The sequence below is a fragment of the Lethenteron reissneri genome, chromosome 22, assembly GCF_015708825.2.
Source record: "Lethenteron reissneri isolate LAM-NWPU_2019-01 chromosome 22, ASM1570882v1, whole genome shotgun sequence".
NCBI classification, from domain to species: domain Eukaryota; kingdom Metazoa; phylum Chordata; class Hyperoartia; order Petromyzontiformes; family Petromyzontidae; genus Lethenteron; species Lethenteron reissneri.
Window position 1 is genome coordinate 8653503 of NC_083800.1, and position 22880 is coordinate 8676382.

At 43.8% G+C, this 22880-nt stretch overlaps 1 protein-coding gene across 3 annotated transcripts in view; it reads right to left on the reverse strand.

The window, feature by feature from the left end:
- LOC133345603 (disintegrin and metalloproteinase domain-containing protein 12-like) overlaps positions 1-22880 on the reverse strand; it is a 68178-nt gene that overhangs the window by 39644 nt on the left and 5654 nt on the right. For all 3 annotated transcript variants that reach the window (XM_061556518.1, XM_061556520.1, XM_061556519.1), the window contains exons 2-8: positions 20646-20758; positions 19043-19119; positions 18402-18480; positions 8627-8703; positions 6809-7019; positions 1922-1987; positions 1083-1154 (exon numbers count right to left, since the gene is read on the reverse strand). In XM_061556518.1, the coding sequence (XP_061412502.1) occupies positions 1083-1154; positions 1922-1987; positions 6809-7019; positions 8627-8703; positions 18402-18480; positions 19043-19119; positions 20646-20758 (695 nt within the window). The remainder of the gene's footprint in view (positions 1-1082; positions 1155-1921; positions 1988-6808; positions 7020-8626; positions 8704-18401; positions 18481-19042; positions 19120-20645; positions 20759-22880) is intronic.

Genomic DNA, 22880 nt, shown 5'->3' on the forward strand with positions numbered 1-22880 from the left:
TCGGTCTTACCAAAGGCCAATTTTCAGTGATCATTTTATAAAAAAAAGTGGTTCCTATTTTATGCATCCTGAGAAGATGATGGGCTGCAGAGATGACGGGGATTTGAACACATACCCGTTGCAATTGTGAGTCAAGCACTCGATCCATCATAATCAGCCATAAACAATCCACTGCTGGATGCAGGCCTCACCATGCCAGCTCAAACTCTCGCGGGCCTGTGATGTAACAACTCAACGAGCACTCTACCCACAGGGCCCAATCAGAAAACCACTATTATAAGCATTATTCCACTATAACAGATAGAGACTGTAAGAGTAAAGCAATACTACATTATAACAGTATAACGATCATGTAAGCATGGCGGCGCAGCGGTTTGCAAACTGGATTATTTACCTAGCTACCAGAGTTACATTCCTGGTCATGGCTAATAACAGTGGCGAGTGACATTTGAGCCGGTCCAAAGTTCTCCCTCCAACGTCAGAAAGCAAAGAAAGAAATGGTTTTAATGACTTCTTAAACTTGTTACAGGCCTACATTTCATGCAACGGCGATGAAGTGACATCACTATAGCATACTCTTTGGGTCTTTCGGTAAAGTCACAGATAGAAAAATAATTTTTTATTTTATTTTATTAAAGACCCAAAGAGTATGAATACCTGCAATCACGAAAGCTTTAAGTCAAGATCACTATAGCACTCTATAATGTTGCAACTTTAAATGCTTTTTTTATCATTAACAAAGCTTCAAGCTCATGTAGCACAAACCAGGACACACAGCAAAAGCCAGAAGCTACACGATACGAGATTTGTTTTTCTGGGATGTGCCTTCAAAAGTTGTGCCTCTTTCCGCTTGAAGGATTTTTAAGAATAAGTCCTGTGACAACTGTGGCTTCCATGGGCCAATCTCTGACACACGGGGGCACACCAGTCAGATAAATCAGATTTACGAACAGAGTCCTCGCCCCATCAAGCGACGCCGTTAGCGCAACTGGCATCGGGGGAAAAAGAGGTTTGCCTGGTGACATTGTACGCTGCGGTAAATCTGCCTCATATCAGATTCACTCTCAGGTGTTCACGCTTACCCCATCCATGTTGTTGGCAAGATCAAGCACGCGCCTTTTCACCCTCTCCACGTCATGGCTTTGAGACTGAAACTGCAAGGGAGGATGACGCAGGCAACTTAACCTTTTTGGGGATGAAAGCAAATACCATGTCAAGGACGTAACTTTTTTGCCTCGGCACAGGTTTCACTATCACGTAGGTGTTCACGGTTGTGCTGTGCCGCTCTCTGATGTGTCCTCGGGTTGTGCCGCGTGTTGTTGGCGTCGATGGTTGACATTTCGCTCCGCGTGCTGCGAGCTTCTTCAGGAAAAATACATCATTAGGACAGCGAAGCCAGCGCATGAGAATGTTTTATTGCTATTGAGGACAAGTAGTGTAAAATTATTGCGTTGTAACTGTCGTGGTAAGAGATGAAGAGTATGAGCTATCGGACGCTTTTTTATCATAATGCTGGCAGCATGATTACACGCTTGAGGAAACATAATTATGAGCACGACATCTTACGATAAACAATTTTGATCATTTAAGCCACACACGTCACGCTAGCCTGCGTGAAAACAACAAAAGATGACCATTGGGCAAGTTCATCTTTTTGTTCTTGAAATTATTTGCACGTACAAAAAAAACACCTGCATTCATTTAGTCACGCAAAACAGCGCCGTAGCTTAACTCGTGTGATGTTAAAGCCCCCTGCTGCATGCACGGCTCGCGGTGCAAAGCGAGGGGTGTGAAGAAGACGACGGTGGACGGCGGCATCAGCGCAGAAAAATCTCGCATTGGAGCTTAAAAACCGCACGCGGGCTATGCACCAATTTGCCATTGTGGAGGTCTAAATGGGTAACCGATGTTGATGGCTTACCTCTCTATTGTCGCCGATTACCATGAGCTCCACATACTTTGTCTCGTTTAGGACGTTGCGCTTTTTCTGAAAAACCAGAAAAAATTACAATTAGTCTCGTAATATCCATGTATGCATCAGCCAGTGGCTGAGACACCTGCTTTGAGCATCGATGTTTCTCGATGGACAGTGAACTCTTGAGGAACGTTCGGTGCACACATGCGTGCAGATGTAGATACTTTACAGAGCAACCTCTACATGCTTCACAATGACTGGGTTTCCAGTGACGATCATTTGAACCGGTCCTGGGCCTCCTCTAGGTCGACTCAGCCTCAAACGAGTAATTGGTGTGATGTGTGAACATCGCCACTGGGGAGACAAAGGCGGTCGGGCGTGGTGAATCCAAGTCCCGGGCGAAGCCGGGTAGTAAAGCTAGTTATTATATATATTACACCATATCTTTACATGCATTGTAATGAAAGAATGCTAGAAAAATGTAAAGTAACAGAAGATAAACTTGATTTGAAGCTTTCGTGACTGCAGGAATTCCTCTTTGGTTCTTTTGGTAAAGTCACGTAGAAAGAAAAAAAATTAAATAATAATAGAATACGACGTTTCGATTGCAACACAAGCAACCTCAAATTTAGCAATCTTTGGAAGAACGTAATCAACCAGGTGAGGTTGGCTGTTGTGTTGGCCGACTCTCTGTGTTGTATTGCATTGTATTTCCAAGTTTACTATGTTTGTTTTCTCATTAATTTGTACCTGAAGATGGTTGCTTGTGTTGCAATCGAAACGTCGTATTCAATTATTATTTAATTTCATTTCTTTCTACGTGACTTTACCGAAAGAACCAAAGAGTAGCAGAAGACATTTATAGAAAAAAGCACAAGCCAGCAATCATTTATTTGCGTGCGTTTTACGTCTAGTTTGACAATGCGTGCACGATTTTTGAGGAAACACGTAAATCTGAACAGCTCAGGAATACCTTATTTGTTTAATAACTTTGAGTCCTGTATATTAAATAGCTAGTGTGAACCACAAATAGGCCACTTCAAATAATATATACCGTTTGGCGTGCCTGTAATCAATCAGCCACAGTTTTAATGAGTTTTCTCGAATGTTAAGAGACCAACGATAATTGTTTCACCGACAGTTTATAAAAGTGAACATTTAATCAAAGTGATAGTGATGGGGGTTCGAGTCTTATTAAAATAAATACAACCATTTGAGGTGAGTAATAGGTAATAATTAACAAGGTACAATATGTACACAGCATAATGACTGGATTTAAGCCAAAGAAGTGCCCTCATGATCGCCATCATTGCAATAATGCTGCATTGTAAGAAAAGAACTTTAAACATGTACAAGTGAACGAACAAAAAAACACAGATCCCCCGTGTAGCCTTTACCAAACAGTTGGGGCAAGTGCTGTTAGTGAGCACCTATGAAGGCCGGCGCGAGGGGGTGGGTGGCCAACGCCACCCCCGACCGCCTTTGTCTCCCTAGTGGAAATGTTTACAGACTGCACCAGGTACTCATTGGAAGCTGAATCAACCTAAGGGAAGCCCAGGACTGGTTCAGATAATCGTCACATGGGTCGCCGGGTTCATAGTGCAGCGCGCTAACCACTAAACTACCGCTCTGGACAATTAATCTAATGCCAGTGCACACATAGCAATGCATTTTACAGATAGATGCATACATAGAAAGCTAATTATAGTAAGCCAACAGTTATGCTGCAGTAGTACACAACATTTACAAGTGTCCTCGTCTCAATTTCCATACACTGCCTGTCCGTGCTTACTCTGCAAGCAGCATCGCTTCCCTAGTACGGTGCGAAACAACTTCAACACATTTACATACTACTATGTTCTCTGGATTACACCGGAAACAAGTATGGGGTGTAAGGGGGGCCCAGAAACCACTCCAGCACCCCCCCTCCCAAACACCCCCCCCCCCACCACATCCCCCTCCCCTTACGACGAGGCTGCAAGGGTGGACACTTGGGATTTGAATCCGGCATCTCACCAGTGTGAACCCAGCGTTCAGATACAGCCACCCTGGTGAGCTCGGCTAAACCATCCGTTTAAGATGAGTAAGGCCCCTGCGCCTAGACGGATAGAGGGAGTTTAAAAGGCCCTTCTTTGCATTGCAACGTCTCATCCAGCAATATAATTCCTCTTATGTAATACTCATTACACGCCATTGCAGAGCGTTACGAGCGATTATTGCGAATCGATTTCAGTGTCTCTTCTCTATGTCATTATCATCATCGGCCACTGCCTGTCCACTGCTGGATGAAGGCCCCCCCACACCAATCTCCTCTCGCGATGCGTTGTTGTGCAGCAATTACGGGTAATAAAATAAAACTTTCAAACACATTAAACTAAAAAATAGCATACGTCTTTACACACGGCATTACAGAATGGTAGACTGTTTATGGTCGCAGATTCTTTTTTTTTTAACAGGTCGATGAGTTTAGTCCCTAAAGGAAGCGTTAAAAAGGTGTACGTGGTTAGGGATGAATTCCTTTGGCATTTCGTAGGCGCGCAGAAACTTCACTTTGCTTGCCACCTCGTGCCTCGAGGGGACCTGCGTTTTATTTACGACTCTGGGACGTGCACTGACACGCCAGGTTGAACTCCAATCCAAACGAGGTGAGGGGGGCAACGGTTTCAATGTTTGCCGACGTGACACGTTGGCGATGATAATTGCCTAAGTAGGGGGGGGGGGGGCTTCGATATGAGCAGCACACCGGAGGCGTCGCAGCAGCAAAGGAATGCTTTCACTGAAAGCAGGAATGCCGTGACCTCAGCACGCTGGCAGCGGGAAAAGCCAGACGTTGGGATAATCGGATTCTGGGACCTTGGCATGCAGTCCATCATGCTCACATGCATGGCGAAAAAAGACAGGTCACACCACACTCAGACCGAGCTAATTTGATCACAAAGTAGTGCGGAAGGCACTCGCAATACAAATATACAGGACAATCCATTTATTACTACCACTGATTTTTAATGGCCCTTTTTTCTTTAAATTTCACAGGTGACTAAATATTGCGAAGGAAATGGCTGCATGTCTTACACAGGAGGAGGTTAAATGTTGCGCAAGTTAGCTGAAATTACTGGGAGACGTGCATAGGATTTGAAACAAGATGCTATTTTCTCTCTATTGCCTCCAGATTATTTTAGTAGGGTATCACCCTTTGGTATGCAGCTACAAAAGGGTCTTGGGAATGAGAATTGGACCCATTGCTTGGTGGCTGAACGTTACAAACTTCGACAAAGATGCCTAATGTCTTACTTTGTTTGATGTAGTCATTGAGAATAAAACAAAGTTTTAACTTTAACAAATGGCTAACTCTAACCGCATAAGCAACTGTCCCATCATGACATAAACTCAGGTTAAGTACAGCGAGATAGTGGTCTGAATCATGTCACCGATGACTGCATGGAACGGACCATTACGGATAATTATTAAACAGACAGAGGCGTGGCACAACATTAATTTGAAAAAGATCAATACAAATTAAAATGTTCACTTCACTGTGCATCCACCGGAGCTGGCTGATATAAAAACACATCGTACGACTGACATGCAATTAACGGCTCCTCAACAGAGAATAAAGAAGATGCTCTTTAAGAGAAGAAAGATTGGTCTTCACAGTGAAAGTAAAAACACTAGGCCAAAAAGTGACACCACGGAGCTATTTCAGAAGTTACTTCAATCGGAAGAGAGGTCAATTTGAAGTAACTCTGAAAATACTTTGGTCGTGTTTGGGAACATTTTCTGACTTCACACACGGCACTGCTGATGGTAGAGGGCATTTAGTCGCCTCGTGATACAACTGAGATGGAACCATTTTGAATAAAATGAGGGACAAAATTACAAGGGAGACTTACAGATAACTATTCCGCTCATTCATCATCACTCATCATCGGCCATTATCTATCGTCTTTCACGCGTGTATGTTTCTCTCATCCACGTGTTCCTCTTCTGGTCTCTTGGTGTAATCCCAAGCACACACACACCTCTCTACCCTTCTTTGCCACACTCCAGATTTTGTCTTTGTGGATTGTGGATAATGACTAATTCTGTAATTAAAAACAGGCAAGGGCTTACTGGAAGAACATAATAGTCAAAAACGCATAAAATAAAAATGTGTAATAATAATGTTTTATTTACATATTGCGTCAATCATGCAAATTGCATCTCAAATCACTGCATGTGGAATTTGTGACGTGCACAGTTTTTGCATGGAGGCGCAGGAGGCAACCAGAACAAGCATTAATATATATATAATTGACCAAGGTATGTGATCCAATGTTGTGATGTTTGGCCAACTCTATGAATTTGTTTGTATACATGTATTCTTTAACAAATGTTGAAGGAGGAAAGGTAAATAATAATCATTAGTATTATTCTCCTTCTTGCGATTCAATGAACCGTTACAATTTGGGGTCGCGATTCAAAGATCAGTTCTTTTTCAATGTTGCGGTGAATATAGCATCTCAAGTGGCTGCAGGGGTCACGTGAAATCATTACCTACAACAATCTCGAGCGCACCATAGTATGCACGGATAGTATTTGTAACAATCGATGATTCTTCATGTTGTTACATGCGATATAAAAATATTGTTTCAGAAGGCCTGTAGGCTGATCGTCAAGAGTGCTAATTTATTTTTTTTGTGGCGAAAGAGCCACGTACATTTACTTATTATTGATTAAGCACTCGCTGGTGTAGAGTCTCTTGCGGACGAAGGCACGGGTGTTTAATCGGTAGAAAAAAAGCCCCTTCATAACATTGCGCCAACGGGATGGCGCACGAGCGCGGAGTAAAGAGGTGACATCATCATCGTCATCGTCGACAGGGGTTGATGGTGGCAGGGTGGCGTCGCGAGTTACCCTTCGGAGGTGCTGGGGGAACCCTCCGTGCTCCGTTCCGTTGAGGTCGCCGTGGGGGAAGAAGAGGTGCAAGCCGCACCCCCCGGGCGGCATGCGCATGTGCTCCGCGCGGTACACCACGTGCTGCAGTTCGGAGACGGGGGCGCCCCCTCTCAAGGAGCCCTCCAGCGGCTCCACGCCGTAGCTCACGTTCCGCGCATTCACGTAGCCCCTGGTGCCGCGGTGGCAGCAGAAAAGCACAGCCGGTGCAATGATAGAGAGGCAGTTATAGGGTTTGTCGCATGGTTGCAACGCCACTGTCAAAACGTAAGCCTCTCCGCGGGGTCTCTCTGCGTGCAGAATATTAAAGAAAGTCCAAGCTCGTCGCAGTTCCAACGAACATTGGGCGGCGCTCAACTCACACAGACCCACAAGGCCAAATCTGCGATGTAAAGTGTATTATTTATAATTATTATCACCAACATAGTATAATCAGGCCCGTCAAAAAAATTGAGGCCTCGGTACAAAATGTTGGCCGAAGGCTCCAACCATGTAAATAAAACATTGGTGTGCCCTTTCCCCTCCTCTCCTTATCACCAGATAATAACTCTCTGAGCCGATTAGTTTTGGTGAAAGACAGAACATAAAAGAATAAGAAACAAAATGAAGCACATAAATACAATATGATGCACACGTTTAAAATGTTAAACGATTCAAAATTCAGTAATTAAAATGTAAAGTTTTAGAATAGCTTAGGAATAATATCCCAGTGTATTCATTCAAACACAATTCAAAGATCATGTAAATTCCACATTCCTTTAGCGTGGGTCAGTTCAGCACTCAGGACAACCACTGTTATTTTATAGCAAAGTGGTTATCATCTTCTTGATCCCAGAAAGATGATGAACCCAGACGATTTTGAGATGGGCATTCTTAAACTACATCAATAGTCAACCAGATCACGCCTAATACATTGCCATAATTGTGACCGAGTGACTGAGGTACATTGTAATGATGTTATAGAATGGCACAAAAGTCGGGTCGATGCTTCTTAGTAAAATATAAATTGAAAACAAAATGTGTCACTTTTGGGCCTACAAAAGTACAGGCCAGAGTTTTATTTCTTTTACTCGCTCTTTAAAATAAAAAAAATATATGCATAATAGGTTTTTTTTGGGTTAGATCGCGTAAATATAAATGTGTCGTTAAACCCGCCACTGCCAATTAGTAAGGTTTGTCACAAACAAAACATGCCAATTCGTTCGAGTACAGCAACAACACCGGTGTGTTGGAGAGTAAACCCACAATAAACCTGGCTGTCACCTCATAATGCCCGTTGTAATTACTGCCGAAACGTCGTACTCGAATTGTAAATGTTATGGGTTTACTCTCCAACACACCGGTGTGCTGTACTAGTAACGAATTGGTATGTTCCGTTTACGTGACAAACCTTACTAATTGCTTGCGTCGAGTGGTGGCAGGTTTAACGACACATTTATATTCACGCGATCTAACCCAAAAAATAACTCTTCAGTAGATAGTGGTCATAAAAGCCTATGTGTTAAACATAAAAATACACTTTCAATTCATAAACCCGCTAACGCACGAAACACAAGTAAAATTTTGGCACAAAATATTTATAACAGGGTACATGTGTGAGGGTGCATAGCACTAAGAAATAATTGCAATTCCCATTTTATCGCAGACATAGCTGTAAATTCCGACTCAATTAAGGATTTGTTTTTTTCCAGTGCATGGCAGACGGGAAGGGGCTGGGGCACCAACAGCACACGCCCTTTACGATGCAGTTGCTGCGTAACACAGGCTACAGTAACTCACCTGAGACCAGCGCACGTGCTGAGGCTCACATCAGAGTCTGGCTGTCCTTGCACCCGACCATGGTAATAGCAGTGCTCCTAAAGGCAAACAAAAGCATCGTGGTGAAACCACTTCTGCAGCATGGGATGGAGGTGGCCGGTCAGCTCATTGTCACCGCTCCAAGACGTTGTTTCTTGAGGGAATGATGAATAATGGTGAAATAATTAAATGTATACGGCATGAATAGGGGAAGCAGGGCGTCTCTGTCACAGTACTGAGCCAGCGATCCTGAGATCCACGGTTTACATCTGGGTATCAGCCACGAGTGACTCAGTTCGGTTCTCAAGTGCAGAGTGTTTATGGCCTCAGCCTGATCACTGTTGACCGCACAATAAAAATAAACCCCATCATTAAAAAACTGCTTTGAGAATCAAAAGTTTTGCTGAGATTGACACGTGATGAACACTCTTGGCAGGACATAAAAACGAATGGTGCTAGCATTGCGAGAGAGCACAGAAGTGGTTTAATATGTTCTTCTGTGGCTGTTCTCTTACACATGACAGTGTAAGCCAGTCCACTGTGATTAAATCAGTCTCAGCTGCAGCAAGTTAATGGTAATCGAATAAGTCACACAAAACAATCCCTATTCTTGGTTCTTTCGGTAAAGTCACGTAGAAGGGAAACAATAAAATAATAAAAATACAAAACAATAAAATTCTCACGACGTTTCGACTGCAACACAAGCAATCATCATCAGGTGTGAAAAACACAGCAAGAAAATGTGATGATGATTGCTTGTGTTGCAGTCGAAACGTCGTGAGAATTTTATTGTTTTATATTTTTATTATTTTATTGTTTCCCTTCTACGTGACTTTACCGAAAGAACCAAGAATATTAATCCCTGCAGTCACAAAAGCTTTAAATAAAAAACAATCCCTGTCGCATGAATTGTAATTCATTACACACTTTTACATTTTCACTAAATTACACACAGACGAGACCAAATATGTGTAATGTACGATCATCATAACGTATTTTATAAGAGTCCTGGTTAAAACAAGCATAACATAAATGGCAGTAGAATTAAATTAGGTCAATACAAAATGATGCACAACATAAAAACTATAAAAATACAATTTTAAACCCAGGAACATAATATAAGGGTTTTTAGTAGCTTAGAAAAAAAATCCTTGGAGTACATGTGTTCAAAACGCATTTCAAAAATGCCTTTGCAGTCAACATAAAGAATTAAGAAACGTATTCACTGGATTTCCAACTCAACGTTTAATTCAAGCAAGTGCCATTATGAACACAAAATGTGTTTGGAAAATCAATGGGATGGCTAAAAGTGTAAACAATACATCCTAAATTTCGATTTAAAGTGCAGGGATTCATATTCTTGGTTCTTTTGGTAAAGTCACGTAGAAGGGAAATAATAAAATAATAAAAATAAAACAATACAATTCTCACGACGTTTCTATTGCAACACAAGCGATCATCAGCAACAACATTTTCTTGCCGATGATGAAAATTGCTGTGGTTTTCACACCTGATGATGATTGCTTGTGTTGCAATCGAAACGGCGTGAGAATATTATTGTTTAATTTTTATTATTTTATTATTTCCCTTCTACGTGACTTTACCGAAAGAACCAAGAATATGAATACATCTTAAATGTGAACAGGATAACAATTTTTAAGTCATTTACACTTAAAAATAAAAAAATGAATGTGGTGGATTTGTTCTAAGTAGAACTAAGCTACACGTGACGAATTCCATTCAATTAGCCAGTGTTTTTCTATAGCAACAATACATCCAGACAATCCTGTAAAATCACACATAAATCACAACACACAAAACCAGAGACACTAAAACATTCTCAACGCGCACAAACACATTTTGATTCGACTATGCAGTTATCTCTCATTTCTAAATTAAAGCCTAGCGAGTGAAGACAGAGTAGGACAAAACACATTTTAAGAGTAAGGCAGACACATCGGATGACCGACACGTGGTGTTAGGCTGCAGGACAGCAATCTCAAGTGTGGGTCAGCATGAAAGAAAAACACAACCCATGAATTAATGAACTAACATTCAATATGAGAACGTTTCTCTCTCAGGCAGTTGACACGTACAATTTACTGGGGTGCACATCGAGCACACAAACACACGCAGAGCCTACTTTGCACAAGAAAATAATAACCCGATGTCCTGCCTTTGCGACACACTCCAACAAAGCAGAAAGAAAAGTGGCAGTGCAATTTCCTAATTCTCCACTTACGCACACATTTTATACATTGCGTACGAGGCAGTCTCGGGTTCTCTTTTTTTTGTGTTGAGCTTCATTCTCATTTGTCGGTCATAAACAGGAAGCGATTACTCCCCAAGACGCCGCTACCACCATCGGGCTGTGTGCTGAAACAGGAGAGGTGGAAGGGAATGTGGGAGGAGAGGCATGACCCCGGTTTAAAAAACACACCAGCCCCGTGTATACAGGAACACCCTCCACAAGCTTCGAGCAGCAGTTGCGAGGCAAAGGGAAGGGAGGCCCAGCAGGGCAACAGTCCCTTTTGGGGCAAGTGAAAGAAATGGTCGATGTTCAACAGCACTCAAGGGTGGAGCGGTGGCGCAATGGTTAGCGCAACGTGCTATGACCTGGCGACCTGAGTTTAATTCCCGGCCACGGACAACATCAGTGGCGAGTGATACCTGGGCATCCCGTTCACCATCCCACACTGACTAGTGTAGCGAAGTATAACCTAACAATGCCCATGAATTATATAGCATGCAGAGGCCATCATCCACCAGTGGATTGACAAATGACTGTTATTTATTTTTTTGTATTCAGTAGGAATGTAATATGTCCAGTTTGAATTCGGCAAGCAAAATGGAATGAGACGATGTACACATTCTAGATTTGAAGCTTTCGTGACTGCAAGGATTAGCTGTGACGGTCCCACCTGATGACAGAGACTTGTATTGCCTCCGAAACGTCGTGATTTATTATTTTATTTCTATTATTATTTCTACTATTTTATTATTTATTTTTATTTTTACCTGCGTGACTTTACCGAAAAAACCTAAGAGGATGTACACATTCTTTTAACATCACTATGCACGCCCCGATGCATGCCCCAATAAACATGCCGACGTTGAACCAGCGTTGCCCCAACGTTCCATGTGTATCGGGTTCTTGTTATTAAGGTGTTTAAAAAAAAATCTGATTACTGTAGTCTCAATTCAAAAACACTTCTTATTTTCACATATATTCATTGTAATATATATTTTGTTTATTTTGTGCCTCTACATATAAAATTGCATACACGCAAACAAATGCCGCTGGCTAACATTATTGGTCTGGAAAGTCCATGGGTTGATGGACTGAAGCTATTTTTATTTTTACGTGGAGAAAAGAACGGACGTTTGTTCATTGACTCTTTTACCGATAATGTGCCACCTCAGTGCATAATAGGGTTTTAAAAGAATCACAGTGAAAGATGTCTCAAAAGCAACGATCAAGCTAAGTGCTTTTCAGCAAGTACCTGCTGAAGCTGGCAGAGCACCAGTCTAGCTCGGCCACCTTTGTATCCCTGCTACTGATGTTGATCACACCACATTACGTAACCTTGTAAGGGAAGGAAGGGGGAAGGGGAGGGAAGGGGGAAGAGGAGGGGGTCCAGCCCAGGCCAGTTGTGCATCGCTGTCATAAATTGAACCCGGGTCACTAAGAACGGTGATCGGTGGCCTAAACTCAGGATGCATCAATGGGGCTTCTCCGCAGGGTTGCCAGGCTCACTCTCCGTGATCAGGTGAGGAGCTCTGTAATCGGGGAGAGCCCCAGAGTCAAGCCGCCGCTGCTCCTCCGGATCGAGGAGCCAGTTCGAGGTGGTTCGGGCACCTGGTAAGGAAGCCCCCCGGTAGACTCCCCCTGTAATTCTACCGGGAAGCACTTCCAACTGGGCGAAGACCCCGAGGCTGGGTAAGGACACGCTGGCAATGGGACTATGTTGCTCAGCTGGCCTGGGAACGCGTAGGAATTCCCCAGTAGTGTAGTGTATAGTAGTGTATATTGGTGGTGTATAGTCGTGCGTAGTGTAGTCGTGTTTACTGTAGGGCATAGTAGTGTATAGTGTAGTGTAGTCGTGTATAGTAATGTAGTGCTGGAATCTGTCGCCAGGGAAAGGGAGGTCTGGACCGCCCTACTCAACTTGCTGCTGCCACGACCCTCACCAGCACAAGCGGACTGAGAAACGAACGAACGGACGATGAATCAATTAAAGAGGTTTTCATTTGTTCACAATACATGCATTAAATTGGGAAGAGTAATCGATTATTTTATAATTTAATAAAGCATAAGTAATCGGATCATGTGACCTCTGCAGCTACCAGAGTTTCTCCATTCACTACAATAAATAAAAAATGATTCTCGTGATAAAATCACGACCCCTAATCATGACGAGTCTTCAAATCGCGAGGGAGGCAATTTGTTACATGCCTAGCACAAACCACTATGCGCCACTGTTCTACACGAAGACAACGATCGTCCATATACAACCTACACAGACTGTTGTAGTAAGTGCTGTTAGCGAGCACCTATTAAGGCCAGTGTGGCACACAAGGAGATGATGTGGCCAGCACCATGCCTGGCTGCCTTTGTCTCCCCCGTGCTGATGTTCTTACTGCACCAGACACTGATTTAAGGCGAGACTGTTCTTGCGTATGATGGGAATATGATCAGGAGCTAAATACCAGAGTCGAGGTCGGCTGGCCACGACAATAAGGCTTCAGAGGAGCGAGCGAGTTCATGTAGCTTTGCTATTCCTCCTCTGTTGCAAGAGGGCAGAAGACAGTGGTTTTCTATGTGGTCCACAGTTTGGGCTGCATGGCCGTAGAGTCGACTTAGGGGAAAATCCGAGCACCTGTTCCAATATTACTCACTCACCACCGATGTTCGCCGTCGCTGGGAGTTGACCTCTGGCAGCTGGGTCGTAGCGCGGCGCGCTAACCACTGTGCCGCAGGTCCTGATTTAAGTGTGTGCCCGGATGCACGTACGCGCTTTGGTTGGTAAACTGCGCAAGCAATGAAGCAACAATGCCTTCGGAGCAAACCTTCAATCACCCGGCAAACCCAAGAGGTTGGACAGTCAGTCTCTTGGCAGTAATTAGCCCAATGGAGACAGAAGACTGTCTCTAACTTCATGCTGCTGCTGCTGCAGCAAAAAAAAAAAGAGTGGAATTTGAGATAAAGGATCTGCCCTTGGCAGGGCACTCTTCAGATAACGCAAGGCAATTTGGCGTAACTTGTACGAACTGGACTTGTGTATCTTAGTGCCACTGTGTATGCGTATACAACATAACAGTAAGAATCATGCCATTTACTTTTCCAGGGAAGCATCGGAGAGTCTGAACACTCCTTTAAAGGAGGGTCCCGATGTTGGGAAACTTCCGTTGAGGGTGTACTATGCTTAGCTTCCGCGGTCTGATGAAATCGAGCACATTCAGGTTGATATGGTCATGGACCTGTGCCGCAGGAATGTGGAATTTCCACCACTGAGTTAATCGAGAAGAAAACCGATCAACACTCATGTGAGCAAAAGGACAGTTTGAGCGAGTATATGGTATAAATAATGTTAAGAATATGCTCTCCATTAATGCAAAACATTTAACTTTATTGTCAAGGAGATAAAGTACGAGTGTATTTGTATTTAAAACCGTATCACCGCAAATTCAGCCAATATCATCAGATGTCAAAAGCTAAGCTGAACAGAGCCTGGTTAGTGCTTGGATGGGTGATCAACAGTGCACACAATGCATGAGGCTTTGGGCTGTGATATGCCCAGGGGATGGCAGTAGAGCAATGAGCTCATATGGGTTGGATGTATTTAGTTGGCCTATAGATTGCATCCACCTGTGTGCCACTGAGTATTATCCCCTCGTACGTATGCATGTTGAACTTATTTCGCACCGTACATAGCGGACTGTGCTAATCGGAGGTGCGGGAGAAAGACAACAAACTAAACACAAAAAGGAGTCATAAATAAATTCGTTTTCAAACTAGATTTAAAATGTTCAACCTAGATGGTACGTTTCTCTGGTTACTCCAATGTCTGCTCACATGAAGCCAAATACTCATTAAGGCAATACCCTAACACCCCAATGTAGGCCTGACTTTGTGTCACTCTCCTGGGTGAACTAGAGGAGTAAACCAATCGTTATTATAAACATATATGTTTCTATACTCTTGGTTCTTTCGGTAAAGTCACGTGGAAGGGAAATAATAAAATAAAAATATATAAATTTAAATGCCCACGACGTTTTTATTATTTTATTATTTCGCTTCTACGTGACTTTACCGAAAGAACCAAGAATATGAATCCTTGCAGTCACGAAAGCTTTAAATCTAAATATATTTTTCGATACTCTTTGGTTCCTTCGGTAAAGTCACGTAGGTAGAAATAAAACAAAATAAATCACGACGTTTCGAACGCAACACAAGCGCCCGCCTTCAGGTGAAAATCGCGATAGCCGCGATGTCTGCTCCCCTGTGAAGAGAAGCTGTTACCAGCAAGAGTTTATAGAAGTTTTGAGAAAAAGGTAGCCGAAGTAGTGTTAATGGGGTATTATAGTGTAAAGGTAATAAATGGCGTGGCATCCCAGTGGACAGAGGTGGGGGGGGGCGGGGAAGTAAGGCGACTGGATTTCAAATCCACTGTTTTCAGCATTATATACCTGGATAATAGTACAAAGTTAATGAGCTTGCGTAGCGCATAAGAGACCAGATTAGCATGTAGGATTAGCATATGTAATTTGATGAGAGAGGCATGTAAAAGTTAATGAAAAAATTAGCAAGTTACTAACTTGCTTCTCTCATTAAAAACACATTCTCTCTCTCTCTCCCCCGAGCCGTTCTTATGCTAAGTTCATTAAATTTAACATGCCACGCTATTTATTACACAGACTTACATCGACTTGCTCATCTCTCATCGACTTTAACATGAAATTCCCATTAACTTCGCTCATTGACTTTGACATGCTTTTCTCATTAACTTTAACATGCTATTCTTGGTTACACATAGACTGACATTAAAGCTGTCTCTGGTGTGGACCAATCAGTTTCAAGAACAATGAATATATTATCAGAGTTTGTTTTTTGTTTGCATTCTGACCACAGGCATTGTGGCTAATGCAGACATGATTCCTTGTAAAAGGTTTCAGTTTGGTCTTTTAACGCCTCAACACAGCTGTTTTGTTGCAGAAAAAAGGGAAAAACCTTTTATTGTATGTTGAATATTAATGTGATGATGGCACTTTCAAAAGCAGATTTATAGATGTAAACCAAAATTAAATTTACTTCACTTGACGATAAATTTGTATTATGTTACACAGAAAAACATGTATATATGTGCACGCAACAAAGCCACAGGTTTGGAAAATAAAACGCAAGTACAAAAAGTATAAGGATAGCAAATATACTTTAGTTTCCAAAGTAACCAGGAACACAAACGCTAATAATGCATAAACTATTCGTGCACACGTGCGCTGCCTCAAAAAACGCTCACCTCTAATTCCTGCAGCCCTGAAATATAATCCAAAAGCATTATACTCCCAGTTCAATAAATAAAAAAGTAATTAAAATACAACAAACAAAAAACCCCACACACAATCCGATTCAAATTGAAAAGCTTAATCATGGCCAGTGGAGGTCTGGGTGGGCAGGGCTGGTGGGGGGGGGGCGGTCTATCGTCACCCACATGCCAGTTTGGCACAAGCTGTGCACACGCAATCACGTGGCACGCCACAAGCATGAAAAACAACCCTCTGTGTTCTTCCCCATTAATTTGCCTCGGCGAGTCACTTGTACAGTACTCTAACCAGCGAACCAAACCGCACTGGCACATTTGCCCTGTAGGATAGGAGCTGCCACCCATTGTGAACGTTCGTTTCGCTTCCCGCTCTTTCTTCCCAATGGCAGGTCCCCTGGCTCAAACTACCTTCGTCAGGTCCAATCTTGAACTTTCCACTTCGTTTCACTGTATGGATTTCAATCGAGATTTTAAGTTTGATGACGGACGCTTGTGTTGCGCCCGAAACGTCGTGATTTAATTTATTTTATACCTACGTGACTTTACCGAAAGAACCAAAGTGTATGGATTTTCTTTCATTCCTTCGAGTTGTCAAACGGCATCTTTCTTTTTTGGCCACTTGGCTCCTTTCCCAACTTCCCTAATCCTTACAGAACTTCCTTCACCAAGCCCTCACCTCTGAGAGTGTGCCCAATGCATATATTTTTGTTGATTTTTTCGCAAAGGCTATTCGACTTTTCGTCTCCTGAACCTGCTCTAGAATTTTGCATTTCTTTCAATCCATCTGGTTTTGTTAATTAACGCTGCTCGTAAATGGAAACTCAACTCCAGGCCTCGGCGTGTTGATGGATGGTTATCGCCTAAAACGATCGGCTACCCTCTGACAAGGCCTTTACAGGTTATAAAGCCAAGGTGCCTTACATAATGTAATGCTACTGGCACCTGCGTACGTACATACTCATGGTTTTGTAATGCCCTCCTGGTTGATAGAGTAAAAGGTAAATGTGCAGCCTTGCAATGTCTTGCTCAGGATCCTACCACCAGCAGATTAAGCTTTAGAGAGTGTATTTGGCCTACTCTTCCACACCGGTGAGACGTCTCGGAAAAAGGTGGGCCATACCCAAACGTTACCCCACCCAGGTTGGCAGATCTTGATCTCGCCTGGCCACACGGCGGTGGCTCCACAAAACCAGAACGCTGCTGTTCCAACCACTGCGACGAGTCGCTGACCGTGCAGCACCTCGATGTCACCCGCTGCTCGAGCAAGGCCCCTGCACTGTGCAGGGCCCTTGCAGCAGGCAAACCTGCGAGCGCCGAGATGCGCTCACCACTGGAAGGGCATTCGACTTTGACGGGCGGACGCGGAAAGAAGACCTCACCACATGCGATCAGCCGATCGACTCACTGTGGTGCACCCATTAATACTGCCAGAGTGGACAGAGGTGGGGGGGGGGGTGGGGAAGTAAGGCGACTGGATTTCAAATCCATTGTTTTCAGCATTATATACTGCGGCAACATCCCTGGTTCATAGATAAGGTGCTATTTTGTCTCGGCGATTTAACAAACCCCTTGACCCGGTTATTTCTTGTATCACTTACAAGTGTGTACGCTGTTGTGCGCAACGCGTCAACAAGATGCATCCGAGCGTGTACTGCAGCAGCAGTGAATACCTTCTCAAACACACACGCCAGGCTTTGTGCTCATGAATGTTATCGCACACTGCACTATCCCATAAAAACCAATGGTGCTTTATCTTCCAGGCACATTCGTATCAGCAGACAGCAGTTGGGTGAGCATATGGATGAGTTTGCCGGGGTAGCGGCTCTACAGTGGCTCTACAATGGACTTGTGCATGAGGCTGTATCTACACATAAGGTCCTATAGTCAATCCACTGCTGGATGAAGCCCTCCCTCCCTGCGCTATGCAGCACGTGGGGTTATTTGACCATACGTCACCACGCTGGCCAGTGCGGGTTGGCGAGGAGATCAATGTGGGAGCATAGACATACAACACAATGGATTTTTCTGCAATACCCACCATGTACTCCCACAGCCTATAATACCCATTACGCATGGTAGTGACCCAAAACAACACTATCCAAGCTCAACACTGCTGAGTTACCGAGCTCCAACAAGGTGCTATGGAGGAAGGGGGTGGCAGGGGGTGGCGTACAGAAAGTCGGCTGCTTCTGTACCAATTACGGAGCACTCACCAGGTCCTTTGGCTTCTGGGTGACCCGCGTGCCATTCGGCAGGTAGTAGGTAACGTCAAATGCAGGGCTTATCAAGTTCCTGTGTGAGAAGGGTAAGCAGAAGGTATCGACAAATCAAGACTGCGAAAGGGTTTCTATATTAAATAATGGCCAAGTATTATTTTTATCCAACTGGAATATTGCATCTCGAGGACTTATTTCATCTCAATAGGTCCCCCTGTACAAAGGCACGAGTTGGCAGTACCCAGCCCCATTTGTAACGCCAGAACCTCTGATGGATATTCCACATTTTCCTCATTTTTTAAAAAGAATTTGTTTATCTCAGACCGTTAACACAGAGACGGAAGATTGCACTCAGGTTTCCAGGTTGTAATGCTCACACAGTCGAACCTAAGATTTCTGATCGTAAGCACACAAGGTCTTATTTGTTAAGTCAGTTACAAAACACACACTGCTGCACAACTGTCAACTGGCTGACAATGAAAGCTGAGTCATCATTCAGCAATGACACCCTGCCTTAAAAACAGCTGATCTAACAAATGCGAGCCGCCCCTTATAATTACACATCCTGCTGTGGCTGATGCTAGTCTCAGCAGCATTGTGCATTCTATACCCTGGATGTGAAGTCACAATGAACTTACTCGTTCTTTTCCAGCTCAAGCACCAGTGTCTCCCCCTCAATCTCGATCTCAAATTTCGTGCTGTCCGGATGCCCCTCCTGAGGATAAATGCATCACACACAAACACATCCATCATAACATTGGCAGGCGGAAAGCCTAAAGGGCAATGCATTGCGAGACCAAAACCAAGCAACAAGAAAATGATTCAGGCGACTTCCCCATCACGGAGTAACGAGAGCGATAAGGGTCGATAGGAACCAACTGGAATATTTTGCATTCTAACACAAGCGGGCAAAACCCACCCATGTGTTTTTTCAACCAACACATCAATGGCAATCAAACATAATCCTGTCTGCACACAGCCTAATTTACCAACTGTAAACTACTCCACCAAAATCTGGTTTCGCTGCTGTCCCATGCACAGCCACACACACAAAACGTGGGCTGTGACATATCATAAATGGGAAAGCATGCGTAGGGTCAAATATTCCTGAATACGACCTATCTCATCACATCTGGGAGCTGTGCAGGGTTCAGCCTAATTAGTGCTTGGACAGGACACTGCTGGGTGTTGTAAGCGTGGGCTGCCACAAGATGGCCAGGAGTTGGCTGCGGTAATAAATTCTTGACGATGTGCGTTGTGTGTGTGCACCTTTTGAGTGTTACTCCCTCATACCTGAGATTTACCCAGGTACTCCAGGCTCCTCCCACATGTCAATCAATCTTTAACAGAAATGGCCAAACATACCCATGTATCCTAAATACAAGTCAAAGATTTCCTGGGTATATAAAAGACATTATTTTCATGACTGTACCAGACCAAATAACTCAAAACATTAAATCTCAGGAAGATAATTATAATCAACTGCCAAACATAAACAAGTATTTGCAAGCACATAAGCACTTTGAACAATTGTACGCAACTGGAAGTATCTTATGCAAAGTTCGTCATTAATATCCTGGACAGAGATAAATGGAAGGGCATGATCACCGACGTCTTTGAAAAAGGGCGTGCCACGTAAAGAGACCTAGAGAGTTGACAGCAGTGCAGCAGAATCTATTGTTGCACTATGCTCACAAACCCCACCTTCAACAACCCGCACCGACCAGCTGGCCAGCGTGGTGAAGAATGATCACATGACCTCCCCCAAAACCCACGTGGCATGGGGAGAACTGCATCACGGAGGTGTCGCACCACTCCCTCTCTGGGCCTGTTCTGAAAGTTATGTATTTTACCTAACCAGGTAAGGCCCACTGAGCTATATAGCTCTTTTTCAGAAGTAACATGGCCATCACAAATGACAGCGCCAAGAAAGTGGCTCATGATGTTGAAATTTATAATGGCCAAATACTCTAAACACATGTTGATTCTAAACGTGGAGGGGAAAAACCAAAGGACCGCAAGAAAAATCCACGCGACTACAGGGAGAGAGACACGCAAACTCCAAAGATACAGATAGCAGGTGTCAGGGTTTGGATCGAACCCGTGACCTCTTGCATACCAGGCGAAGTAGTTAACATCTCGTCACCGCGGCGCCCCACCATCCTGCTGCCCCCCCCCCCCCAACACACGATTTTTAGAGCAAACGACGCACGGCTGACAGGGGGCAGAGGGAAAGCTCACGTCGCTGCTTGGGTCAAGATACCGCTTGTGGCGGTCGGACACGAGGCGCGGCACCACGACGCTGAACTTCTCCAGCTCCTGCAGCTGCCGCGACCACCGGCCGCTCGCGCTCTCTGCACCAGGGAAAAAACAAAGAAACAACAGCGTTGCTCCAGCTTTAGTTTCGCCGCACGACACGGGCTAACCGACCATGACCACAGGCGAATAAAATAAAAAAACATCATCACAAAGACAAAGACACACAACGTACTTTATATGAAAACACAGCCATATGCTATGCCTATGACCAAATCGCCCACAATCATAGAGCCCGATCTCGACAGATCTCGGAAGCTAAGCAGGCTGGACAGGTGACCAAAGTGCATCAAACAGGGGTGTTGTAGGTGACTGTGTGGCTAACGTTGTTAGCAGAAGGCAGTTCAGAAAAAAATGTGTATACTGTACTATGCTCCCCACCTTCACCAACCCACACAGCCCAGCGTGATAAAGTATGGTAAAAAAAAAACGTGCGGCCCACACAGCACGGGGAGGGGCCATTGTGTGGCAGTGGCCTGTCAAAGGGCTGCATATCTACATTTATTATACACTGGACTTGGAGTTTTAACCTACTTCCCCAGATGAAATACCCCTGTGACAAAAATATATACAATTGGCGTTTAAATTTCGATTTAAAGCTTTCGTGACTGCAGGGATTCATCTTCTTGGTTCTTTCGGTAAAGTCACGTAGAAGGGAAGTAATAAAATAATAAAAATAAAACATAATAAAACAATTCTCACGACGTTTCGGCCAAACACCTCAGCCGTGGCAGATCACTGTTACAACTCAGTGGGCTCACATGATATTGACTTCTCCAAGACAGAGGTTCTCTGCAAGCCATCTGGCTATCATGAGAGATTCGTTCATGAGGCGATCCACATATACAAACACAGAGACAATTTCAACCGAGAAGATGGATTCTGGCTTAGCAATCATTGGAAGGACGTAATAAACCATTTCGGATCTTAACTGATTGTGTTCACGTTTACGGTGACTTTCAGACCGCTTCCACTCACTGGCATGGTGCAGTGTGCAGAGTAATGTATGGTGTCGTAATTGTATAGTAAACATATAGCAGTGTGATACACATTAGGGTGGGTAGAATAATACATAGTGTTACATTAAAATGGATAAGGCAGCAACTGCAGCAGCAGCAGCAAGTGCAGCAGCAGCAGTAACAGCAGCAGCAGCAACTGCAGCAGCAGCAGCAACTGCAGCAGCAGCAGAAACTGCAGCAGCAGCAACTGCAGCAGCAGCAGTAACTGCAGCTCCCTTTGATGCTGTTAATCCTGCATAATGCACATGAATATGCAGTACTAATCACATTCCTGCATTTCCCATAAATATGCTAAATTCCTTTTGATATGCAAATTCCTTTGTCAATGCGCCCAGCTTATATATATATGCTCCAAGCTCGTGTGCTGTTTCATTCAGACTCTGTCGCCCCGACGGACCTGGTTTTCACCTGAGGACGACTGCTTGCGTTGTGGCCGAAACATCGTGAGAATTGTTTTATTATGTTTTATTTTTATTATTTTATTACTTCCCTTCTACGTGACTTTACCGAAAGAACCAAGAAAATTGGCGTTTACCCAGTAAACAATGCAAGGGAATAAACCAACCCCAAATGGTTACTCAACTAACTTGTGTTGATGGGAAATGAGAAATGGTGATGCAAACAATGATCAAATACATGGACAAGCCACAGCAAGTTGGGGAGCTTTTGCAACACTAAACTTCATAATGAAACGCACCTTACTGATGTGCCTAAAGAAGAAATCAATCATTCAGTGCACACTACCCTGCTATGACACACTATCCTGTTATGCATCAGAAACATGAACATTGACATAAAGAATGGAAACTAATTGAAAGGTGGGCAAGAAAGCATGGAGGGACGAAGATGCATGCTCCGGAATTACACCGAGAGACAGAAATAGGAGCACACGGATCGAACGGAAGTTAGAGACATCATATTGACTACCAAGCAAAGCAGGTGGACTGGGGCAGGACACATAATGGTGTGAGAGGAAAATGGCTCGCGGTTTGGATTGGTGATTGAATGGCAGCCAAGTCAGAGAAACGAACCTGTTGGATAATTCATCCCAGTGCTCCACTCGGGGCAATCAATCTCAGGCACTGTTGCTTCTAGAAGCGAGAGATGTTGTTGATAAATAACGCTGCCGATGAATGGACTG